The sequence below is a fragment of the Lontra canadensis genome, unplaced genomic scaffold (genome assembly GCF_010015895.1).
Source record: "Lontra canadensis isolate GAN:19392208 unplaced genomic scaffold, GSC_riverotter_1.0 scaffold31, whole genome shotgun sequence".
In the NCBI taxonomy this organism is placed as follows: domain Eukaryota; kingdom Metazoa; phylum Chordata; class Mammalia; order Carnivora; family Mustelidae; genus Lontra; species Lontra canadensis.
Genome location: NW_022631025.1, coordinates 10572452 through 10584733, shown reverse-complemented (window position 1 = coordinate 10584733; position 12282 = coordinate 10572452). Strand labels below are relative to the sequence as shown.

General features: G+C 38.7%; 1 protein-coding gene across 4 annotated transcripts in view; it reads right to left on the bottom strand.

Annotated features, from left to right (window-relative positions):
* Positions 1 to 2216: 2216 nt before the first annotated feature.
* The window catches only part of CUNH9orf135 (chromosome unknown C9orf135 homolog), a 103456-nt gene continuing 93390 nt past the window's right edge, over positions 2217 to 12282 (bottom strand). For 3 of the 4 annotated variants that reach the window (XM_032866589.1, XM_032866587.1, XM_032866590.1), the window contains one exon: positions 2217 to 2485. In XM_032866589.1, the coding sequence (XP_032722480.1) occupies positions 2297 to 2485 (189 nt within the window). In that variant the 3' untranslated portion in view covers positions 2217 to 2296. The remainder of the gene's footprint in view (positions 2486 to 12282) is intronic. The other variant, XM_032866588.1, reaches the window with a different exon arrangement.

Sequence of the window (12282 nt, the reverse complement as noted above, 5' to 3'; positions counted from 1 at the left end):
TCAAAAAATTAAAATACTAGGAAAAAAATTAAAATACTAGAAATACTATATAATCCAGTAACCCTAATTCTAGGTATCTACCTAAAGAAAATAAAAATACCAATTCAACAAGATATATGCACTCTTATGTTCATTGCAGTATTATTGATAATAGCCAAGATATGGAAGCAAATGAAGCACCCAATGATAGATGAATAGATAAAGAAGATGTAGCGTGCGCATGCACATACACACACACATGATGAATATTACTCAGCCATAAAAAAAGAATGAAATCTTATCATTCGTAACAACATCCCTTAGTGGGCATTATACTAAGTGAAATAAGTCAGACAAAGGCAAATATTGTATGATTTTACTTATATGTGGAAACTAAAAAAAAATGAAAGAAATGAACCAACAAACAGAAGAAGACTCATACATGCAGAGAACAAACTGGTGGTTGCCAGAGGGGAGGGAAATCACGGAAAGTAGGTGAAGCAGGTAAAGAAGATTAAGAGGTACAAACTTCTAGCTATAAAATAAATAAGTTATGGGAATAACAAGTACAACATAGGGAAGATAGCAAATGATTGTAGTAACTCTTTATTGTGACAGATGGTAACTACACTTATCATGGTGAGCATATCATAATGTATATAATTGTCAGATAACTATTTGCACACCCAAGATTATTTTTTTAAAGATTTTATTTATTTATTTGACAGAGAGGGAGAGACAGTCAAGTAGGCAGAGGGGCAGGCGGAGGGAGAGGGAGAAGCAGGCTCCCTCCTGAGCAGAGAGCCTGATGTGGGGCTTGATCCCAGGACTCTGGGATCATGACCTGAGCCGAAGGCAGAGGCTTAACCCACTGAGCCACCCAGGCACCCCACCCACCTGAAATTAATATAACACTGTATGTCAACTATACCTCAATTAAAAATAAGAAAAAGAACATTATATATAATATACATACATATGGATATATAGTTTGTGTGTTTGTGTGTGTGTGTGTGTGTGTGTGTGTGTATGCAGACATAAAATTTAAAGAAGCAAGAAATTATAGTCAAACTCTGCTGGTGAATGCTTACCTGGTATATCCACATTATCTTTATTAATTATCATTTCTCCACTCATAAGGCTTATGGTCTTTACCATATTTTTCTGGAGTTGGAGGCAATGCTAAATTAGCATTTATCATGAAATGCTATTTCATGAACTTAGTTTTTAAAGAAAAATAATGAGAGTAAATCTAAGCATAGACTGACGAAATAATTAAACCCATCCTCAAAAGAAATGAGAGGTCTGGGGCACCTGGGTGGCTCAGCTAGTTGACCATCTGACTCTTGGTTTGACTGAGGTCATGATCCCAGGGTCATGGAATCGAGCCCTGCAAGAACATGGAGTCTGCTTGGGATTTTCTCTCTCTCTCCCACTGCCCCACCCTGCTGTCCTCAAATAAATCGATAAATCTTAAAAAAAAAAAAAAAGGAAATAAAAGGTCATGAAAGGTCAAATACACTTCAAAGATCACCTGGAGTCTACTATTTACGTAAGAGGAAAACCTACTTAAACCTCTGTGGGTTTGTTTGCTCATCTGTACCGTGGATGGTGAGTCCAAACTACTGTTCAGATTTCTTCTAAATCTAACATCAGATGACGGATTTTCCCATCAAACCCTGTTTCACTAGGATTCTGCCTCCATCTCTCCTATCTACAGACTCAGAAAGTAATATCATAAGTAAGGAAAAACACTATGCTGAATAAACACTCCACGCTGCAGTTGGCTACTACAGATAAATCAACGTCTACAAATAGGCACGTCCCCCACTCTGCCACATCTCCCCCAGCCACCCCCCAACATCGCCATAGGGCCAGGATTGCCCAAACTTCAGTCATTTGGGTTTCATGTCAAATCTGAGCACCACCTATATTTTTATTCACTTAAAAAAGGAATTTAAGGTAGCTGTTTTTTTAAATATTAGCCATATCCTCAGCAATTATAAGCTAGATTGTCCTAGCTTTATGCACTTTTTCCCAATAAAATTTGAAATAAACACATAGTCTATAAATAAAAGAAAATTCCACCAAGTACCATCAAGAATTGTGTTGTACACCCTCGGTGGTATACAAACTAAACTTTGGAAAATACCAGAGAAGCTAATGAAAAGGATATATAATATGCTGGCCTAGAATATATAAGATTTTGTTTTTAAAGGAACCTAACACATTAACATTTCCATTGCATTTATTAGGATAGAAAAATCAACTGTATTTCCATTATCCTTTCATTAGTTAGAGAATCTGATTCCATAGATTATTTTAAAAAAGGGATAATAGGACCACCCGTTAATGGGTAGAGTTTTCGTTTTACACATGAATTAGCATAAATCCCACTCTCGTCATGCCAAGTGTTGATGCCAAATCTTTTGGAACCATCAAGATCAGTGAACTGAGAACGGCATTTTCTGTGGACTATTGAATAATCATCTTGACAAGGAGAATCCTATTGGGTGGGGGGAGAAAGAGAAATAATATTGAATGATCAAAATATGTAAAAATGAGTGATTTCTAAAAGCTTATCTTCAACATGTTAGTCTTATTATGATCCATGTTTAATTTTCATAAAATTAACTTAATTTCTCAAATTACAAATGTCTCAATGAAAAAATGGCTACTACATTTATAAATACTTCAATTCTGAAAGCCTCTAGTTCATGGTTGTTCTATTTATAAAACTAAAAAGATAAATTGTTATACACGTAAAACTTTGTAAACCATAAATACTGGCCCAAAGAACAACTTAAATTTTATGATCACCTATATAAGACAAAAAAATTATAATTTAACTACCATTCAATAATTTTTTAAAGTTAATATAAATTATAATCATTCCAAAGAGTAATATCTTGGGTTGTATCTTTAGTAGTTGCTATCAAGTTGTAAATGCCAAACTTAAAGATTCATTCTTCCAAGAAATGCTGATAACCCAGCATCATGTTTAAGGTATTTATCCTTAAAGCACTTCATAGAAGCTTCTGTTTTGATAAAACAAGGCACTCTCATTAACCATTTCCCAAAGGAAATATTGATTCTCTCAAATTACATCAAGGGTAATGGTAGACAAGGAACATAAAGCCCTTGAACTGATTATCTAATTTCTGCTTCAAATTGGTACTAATTTTAAAGCACTAACACAATATTAAAATTAAATCACTAGAACTATAAAACAATGAAAGAACACCAAAATAGATTCTAATCTTAGATTGGCCTTATTGAAAATAATTGAAAAATTTAACCATGTATTCAATCATAACAATGATTATAGGGTCAATGGATTTACTGTCTATTATGGGTTGGGCACTGTAGTTGACTGTTTATATCTTTTAATCCATGGCAGAACTCTGACATACGAATTATTGCTCCCACTTTACATATAAGAAAAGACAATTTGCTTAAAATTTCAGAGAAAAAGGATTTAAAGAATGTCAATATTAAGCAACTCAGCCAGGACTTCAAACTATCTATCTAATTTTAAGATCCATTATCCCTCCAGTACCCTCATGAAATCCTCAATAAGTAAGAGATGAAAAGAAATACAAATGACAAAATCGTAAAACTGCATTACATCCACGTTTCTTTCTATAGTTTGGGCTTTTGTTTTTCATAGTCAGGGTCTAATATCTTTGGGGCTTGTATGTTGGTTTTGGTCCAGTAGAGAGGCCCTTTCAATGAGATTTGGGCATTACTGGCCAAACCCGCCTGCTCACAGGGAGCAGGATCTGCTCATTCCTAGGCCAGCTTCTGTCAAACGGAAGGGAGCTTCAAATGCAGGGTTGATGTGTTCCTCTAGCATCTCCTAAGCAGACAGGATGATTTATTTTGATCAGGTGAGTGACAAGCTTAAACGTGATGTTTTTTAAGAAAAGGATTCTGGCAGCAAGAAGGTACTGACGACTAAAGGTAGAAAGGACCAGATTCCAGAACTATAATTACAATTAGAATAAGAATTCACAAGTCATCAACTGGTGTGGATAAACGAAATGTGGTCTACCCACACAGTGAAATATTATTTGGCAATACAAAGAATAAAATAATAAAATACTGAAAGATGCTGTAGCACAGGTAAACCGCGAAAATAGGCTAAGTGAGAGAAACTAAACCAAAAGAATACACACTGCATGATTCCTTCTACAGAATGTCCAAAATAGGCAAGTCCACAGAGACAGAAAGGAACTTTGCAAGGGACTAGGGGGAAGGGGAGAATAAGGAGAGACTGTTAATTGGTGCAGTGGCCAATTTTATGTGTCAGCTTCACTAGATCACAGGTCATCCCAACATTTGGCTAAACATTATTTCTGAGTTGTGCCTGTGAAGGTGTTTCTAGATGAAATCAGCATTTGAATCTGTGGACTCAGTAAAGCAGTTGGCTGTCCCAGTGTAGGTAAGTGGGCAACCTCCAATCCGTTGAGGGCCTTAATGGGAGAAAAAGGCAGAGGAAATAAGAATTCAGTCCCTTCCTGCCTGATAGCTTGAGCTCAGACATAAATCTTATCCTGCTCTTGTACTTGTGGTTCTCAGGCCTTCAGACTGGGACTGATTACACCACCAGCTCTCCTGGGTTTCCAGCTTGCAGACTGCAGACTGTGGGACTTCTCAGCCTCCTTACTGCATTAGTCAATTCCTTATAATAAATCTGTCTCTCTCTCTCTCCAAATATATAGATGGCTTCTCTCTGTAGAGAAACTTGATTAATACACATGGGGTTTCCTTTAGGGGTGATGAAAGTGTTGTCAAAATGATTGTGCCGATGATTTATGACTCTTTGGATATACAAAAATCAATGAATTGTACACTTTAAAAGGGTGAATTTTATGGCATGTGAATTATCTTAGTAAAGCTATCATTTTTTAAAAGTGGACAGTAGGGGTAAGCAATCCTGAAGTTAGGAAAATTAGTTAAGAGATTGTTTCCTATTAACACATATGGAATTAAGTACCTCCCATTGTCAGGAGTGCATTGGTGAGCCAGCTCCCTACCCAAAAAAATCCCACAAAACTTTACTCATGATATTTGACAATTTATATGGTGTAAATACTCTTGCTATGGATGACTGAGTTACCAAAGCAATGTCAGTGAACACTGAGTTGGGAAGACATGAACATAATCAGCTCATGCAAACTTTGAAACATGACTCCAGCTCACCCCGAATCTACTTTTCCCATTTCACATTGCGAGACGGTCATGCAATTTGGGTAACTGATCCCACTCCAAAATGTAGGGGCAGAATCTAACATACGACAATCACAATCACCTCATTCCTTTTTCAATGATAGTGACTGATCCGGTGTTGGGCATATGTTTTGAGTTTGTCCAAATAAAGTAAAGCCCAAGACTTTTGCTCAGGGATTTGGAGGAAAGAAACTCTTTTTCCATATTTGAAGCTCCCTTCCATTTGACAGAAGCTGGCCTAGGAATGACATACGGACATAAATGAGGAAGCATCTAGCCCAGACTGCTACTGGCAGCCCTCCCTCCAATCAGTTTAGCATGAAATCAACACCCATAAAAGGCAGATTTGAGAGTCATGATGCATGACTCTCAAATGCATGAAGCATCATGCAAGAAGCATGATGACATTGCTGTATCACTCCTTTCCTGAAACCTGACTTTTCAAAAAAAAAAAAAAAATGTAAACCAATAAACTGCTTTTATTGTCTGGCCTGACTTGAGCTGGGTTTTATACAACCTGCTAAAAGTATCCTAACTAATATGTACCTGAAAAATCTGCAATGTTGGAATACTGAAGTACTGAGAATCAGAGTAAAAAAGAAATGGGTCAGAACTAGGAAGTAGGACACATTTATATAGTAGGAGTAAAGGCAAGCAATGAATTTGTGGCTAAACATATGATCAGGAATTAGAAGGATGCAAATATGGAACAGATGAACAAACAAACCAGGATAACAAACTACTAGGAACTATTAGAAGGTATAATTATTTTAAGGAGGCAGAGCAAGTACGTTTTTCAAAGTTTAATACAAAAGGCACAAGATAGAAAAAAGCAGCTGCACCAAGATTTCGCCTTGAAGGACCACAGTATTGACTGTAGCTGAGACCCAAGGCCAAACTGAGATGTTGGGAGTCTTGAACAAACAAGTAATTGGTGTGTCACTCAAACCAAGTATACAGGTGGTAATCATCTCCAAATGATAAATAGTTTTGCCCTTTCTGTGTGTAACCATCCATTTGCCCAAGGTGAGATCACAGTTTGTTTCAGAAAAAATGGCAACCTAAAAGCAAAGTAATATCAGCTTCTAACATGCAAAATAGGATTTTTCAGCATGATAATAGCCTTAGTGATCCAACTCACAGACTTGAGGACTTCAGAATATCAATGTGCAAACCTGGAAGACCTCAGACCACAGAGTTCTCTCAATATGTGGGAAAAATATCCTTTGCATTAAGGCTTAACCAAAAGTTGGAATGGATAGTAGGAAAACAGGCAAGAGTCTGGGGAATTGTAGGAATCAGAAAATAAGGGATAAGGGAAAAGCAGGATGACAGAAAGAGCCAACATATTTCCCAATTTTCCCTTTCCAAGATTTTAAATCAGGCAGAGTCCCTCTAACCTGGATAGAGAGAAATGCATGAGATAAATGAGAGTAATGGCAGAAAGGCATAAGAATGTCTCCATCCCTCTTGAGAACTCGATACTGAGCATCTCAAGCTGCCCCTTCATTTGCCTGGAGTGCAACCACACTCAGGCTAGTGGAAAAGCATGCTCAGGCCGAGGGAGACTCTGAGTCCCTTCTGGCATCCTGTGGCAAGTCTGCAAGGTGATTACTAACAGAAGCTGCAAAGTTAACCACAGGAGCTGGGGCTGATGGGAGTCACAAAAGTCTTCTGTGGGGTCTACAATACCAATGGGAATGGAAATGAGACTGAGTTATCCCAAGCAAGCCAGCTGAGCTCCAACCTAGCCCAGAGAGGAAGAGGGGGGAAACGGAAAAAGACGAACAGTTCAACATCCACAGACCATAGCCACTAATGCCAGCAAGGAAAAGAGCAGCCAGGTGAACTAGGGACATCATCCCAGAGACCAGAAGAGGCAAACAACAGCGGACACCAAAATCCTACTCTTGCCCTCTGGCATCAGGATGCTAAGTCACTTCCCCTTCTCCATATACTTGGACCCCGTCTTAGAGTCATAGTTACTACTGCTGTGTAACAGGTCAACCCACAGAAAGCAGTACCAAACAATACCCATTTCTAGACTCTTTGAGTCGGGAATTCGGAAGAGGTATAAGGCAGCATCCCTCTGCTCCACGTTGTCCAAGGCTTCAGCGGAGAAGACTTGAAAGCCAGGAGTGACTTGAAGGCTGGGGTTAGAAACATCCTTCAGCCCAGTTGGTGGTTGATATTGGCTGTCTGCTGGGACCTCAGCTGGGCTGGTGACTGGAACAACTACACAGGTCCTCTCCATGGCCTGCTTGGACTTTCTCACATCATGGTGACTGGGTTCTGAGAATGACAATGGCACAGAAAGAACCAGGAGGAAGCTACACTGCTTTCTATCACCTGGCCTCCAAGGTCACAGAGCATCACTTCTACTGTAGTCACAGTACACCCAGCTCTAGTCGAGGTGATAAAGACTCAGCCTCTCAGTGGGAAGAGTGTCAAAATCGCATTACAAGATCATGTAGGATGACCACCCGTGCTGCACCCATTTGAGGAAAATAACAATCTGCCACATGGGGAAAAGTGAGGTGTGCTGGTGCTTCTCAAGATTACTGCTAGATTCAATGATTCTGTTAGGAGGACTCACAGGATTCAAAATATAGTTGTATTTGTGGCTATGATTAACTGCAGCAAATGGATACAAAGCAAAATCAGCAAAGGGGAAAGGCACATGGGCCAAAGTCCAGAGGAAACCAGGTGCAAACTTCCAAGAGTCCTCTCCTGGTAAGTCACACAGGATGCACTTAATTTCCCCCACAAAGAATTGTGAAATGTTGTTTCCTGGGGAAGCTCACTAGGGCCTCAGTGGCCATGGTTTGTCTTGGGGGTTGGTCACAGAGACCTTTGTTGCCTTACAATACCAGGATTCCAGATTCCCACAAGTTCAACATGAAACATATTGTTTGCACAAACGGTTTAGGTGCAATGAGGCTCTCTCATTCTCACTGGGAATTCTAATCCCAAAGGTCAAGTTTCTAGGTGCCAGCCAAGGGCCAACCTTGCAAGCAGGCTTTTTAACAGGTAACAGGCTCAGTTCTACTATGTTAGTTCTTTTCTGCAAACAAAGGATGGAAAGCCTCTGAGAAAGTGAGAGTTTTTTAAAGGGAGATAGAATACCTCCTATTGGAACTGTTTGAATTATGGAATCAGACTAAGCTATTAGTGAATTGAAGGGTTAGTGTCTTCCTAACTGGTGGCCAGTTAACAGTTAGAGACTTTGCTTCTGCATATGTGAGCTGCAGACAGTTGTTGTACTCCTACACCCTAACATACTATTTACCTGTCTATTGAACATGTATTCAGAGGGACTGGGAAGAAGTGTTTAGAAATTGTCCATAGAAGCAGATATGTGAAGCACCACACGTTGTTGTTGGCTGGTTCACTGTTCTGGTGCTACACAGACCCTGAGTGTTGAAAGCATTTATTTAAGATAGGATAATCACTACGAGTTTTTCTGAGCTCCTCAGGTAGATGAGGATCACAGGAGAAATCTGTTTGAGGTGTGGAATGGGTGGGTATTGGTGCACAAGGGCTTACACAGAGCCAGACTGGAAGAGACATTTCACAGGAAGAACTCAGAGGACCTAGCTGGCGAACTGAAGACAAAGAAGCAAAGATGATCCAGAACTTCAAGTCTGGATGACCACGAGAGTTCTAAAACCACTAAAAGGAATGAGAAAGACATGGAAGTGGGGAAAATTGGAGAGAGATGATGAGTCACATTTTAGACATTTTTAATGTGAGATGACATCAGTACAAAATCTTTGAAAGGTGGTGCTATAGGATAGATGGCCTGGGGTGAGGTCAACGCCCTCCGTACAGTAGTAGTCACTGGCTGGGGAAAAATAACTCTAAGGAACAGTACTGGAGCCACAGATGATACCTGAATACAAACTGTGAATTACATAATTATACTGAATCAATTATTCCTGAGGTTGAACATATTACCATAGCTATGTGTCTTTGTTCTTAGGAAATACACACTGAACTATTTATAGGCAAAGGGGCCCAATGTCTCCAGCCTACTCTCAAATGGTAAACCACTGGTGACTCTGCTTAAAGATTATATGGGAGCTCCCTGTGTGATTCCTGCAACTTTCCTGTAGGTCTGAAATTATATGAACTACATTACCCCCCAAAAGGTGATAGTTGAGGAGCCAGGGGAGTGGATGAATTCTCTGAGATTGCATAAAATGAAAAGCACAGAGTTCTGGATCCCAAGTCTTGTGGACACTCATGGATGGGTCCATTAAAGGCCATGAAGGATAGAGGAGAGGTATGACGTGGGCAATGTCATAGATTCTGAAGCTCGAGGAGGTGGAGTGCAATGGTTGCCAACAAGTGCCCACTTCCAAAGCAATGTCATAGAGGACAAGACCCGACAAAACACAAACAGTGCTGTTTCAGAGAAACAGAGGAAGTCGAATGAAACATCCTGACAAAAGATGGAAAAAGTGTGTGAGAGAAAGATATGGTGAGGGCAAACAGTCTCTGTATAAACAGGAAGCACCAAAGATGCAGTCAGAGAATCACTACAGGAGAAATCTGCCTTAAGATTAAGAAAGCTTTCTTCCTTCTCTCTCTCTTCCTTCTTCTTTTAAACAAATCATGAACAGGTATCATCAGGATGTTACAGGAGGGTCCTCTTGGTGAGTGGGACCCCCCACTTGACCTTCTGTCATTATGAAGGACAAAGAGCATATGGATTTACCACCTGTATCAATAAAACATATCAGCCTATCTTGAAGAGGCAGGTATCCTGTTCTTGGTTCCCCATCTGCTCTCCACCCCCACTCCCATTGCCCCCAAGTGCTATAGTCTTACTCTGAGCATCGTTATCTCCCCAACTTTCTTTGGGATAAAATGACATGACTGTTTCTTAGTCAACTGTGTACTCAGTCCTCACTCAGCTTTGGTGATATTTAAGTCTTATTTGATTTCATCTTATTTCTTTGGAATCTTTTATTTTTTATAGTTTTGTTTTTCAAGGTCATTTTCAGTTTTCAGCCTGCTTTCTGGAACATCAGTAACTCTGCCTAATTTAATATTATAGGATAATTTGGAAGCATAGTCTCAATTCCTTCATCCAGATCATCCATAAAAATGCATAATGTGTTATATTTCCCAGCCAAATCAGTCACTGTGAACTAACCTTGTGTCCACCATTACAGATAGCTATTAGCCACCTGGCATTCATACGGCAAAGACCATTCTTCCCTAGCATGCCTGTAAGTATGCTCATTTGGGGTACTTCATTTAGTCTTAAAAAGGTATTTGAGGCAGCGAGCTTATTTATGTGAATGTCACATTGGATGGAGTAAAAGTAAATAAATATACACATAGATTGGGAATTCTAATTCCAAGAGGAGAAATTGTCCATTTTCTCTAAAATGTGAGATTTCATTTCATTATTTTCAGTATACATAATGTATAAAATTCTTTCGCTGTTATATACACTTGACTGAAGACCTGTTGTCCCCTAATGAGGTTGTCTTTCATACACATGTGCAGAGTGATGTGGGAGAAAAAGGACAATTTCCATACATCCAAATCTACTTTGTCAACCTTTGGGATCATGGAGGATAGGCATCTCAGACATTCACTTCCTCACTACTTTTTCTTTTTTTTTAATTTTAGTTATTTATTTGAGAGAGAGAGAGAGAGAGAGCATGAGTGGGAAGAAGTCAGAGGGAGAAGCAGACTCCCTGCCCAGCAGAGAGTCAGATGTGGGACTCGATCCTGGGACTCCAGGATCATGACCTGAGCTGAAGGCAGTCACCCAACAGACTGAGCCACCCAGGTGCCCCCCTTCCTCACTACTTTAAAAATGATTTCATTTCTATTGGGTATTTTCTTGTCCCAGTGATTACATTATAGACCTAAGAGTAACTGGCAAATGTAGCAACAACAAACATGTTACTAGCTGGATATATTTTTTTTATGTATCTAAGAAACATTTGCTATGTCTTCTTATCCCATAAAATCTTACAAAGCAAAAACATTTGTAACCAGCAGGGGTATTCAACTAAAGGAAAATAGTCATGGAAAGTACAAGGAAGGTTAGGCTGTGGATATAAATATAAATATCTATATCATTAATGAGTCAGGTCATCACAAAGAAATTTATGGAGATTTATATGAACAATCATCTCACAAAATAAGCTGACTTTAAACAATATCATACAAACTTTAGTAACGGCCAACATCAAAAAAAAAAAAGGCAATATAGTAAACCTTAGCTATTGACACATTTTTTCTTTTTTATGCACAAATTTTGATTGGTCCTATCATTTTAATCACAGAAAACTATTTACTTATTTAAATTTAAACATTTTATTTATTTGACAGACAGAGATCACAAGTAGGCAGAGAGACAGGCAGAGAGAGAGGAGGAAGCAAGCCCCCCGCTAAGCAGAGAGCTCGATGCAGGACTGATCCCAGGACCCTGAGATCATGACCTGAGCCAAAGGCAGACGCTTTAACCCACTGAGCCACCCAGGTGTCCCAAAAACATTTAAAAATATCATTTTTTTATTCCTCAGTCTACATTATGTGAGGACACCTGCCATTATTTTATACTTATAATGGTATGGTTAGTTATAAATTTGAGGCGCAGGGTTCTCATTTTTTAAAGTTTTTTCTTCTTTACAAAAGTCAAATATGTTCATTGTAGAAGTTAAACATACTTAAAAGAAAGAAATTATAACTAAGCTTTTATGATTTGATGCAGAAACAAAAGGACATCATAGTTACTTAGCTCCAGAAGACAATATAAAATAAAAGTAAAGTTTTAGAGAAAATGTTTCTTTCTACTAAAAGGATACAACAACAACAAAATACTTAAAAATCTGAGTTTCCTGAGAATTAAGATAACAATTTCTCAACTGTTAGTGATACATGAAATAAGCAGGAGTTAAAATACTCATTTCCCAATTTTCAAACACTTTAAGTGTTTGCCAAGGTCCTTCATCAAAAAGATTACTTGGTCTCAAATAAATACTATTAGGAAGGGACAGGATCAATGAGAGAGAATCAAATTACCTCAATTATGTAAGTAGTGCA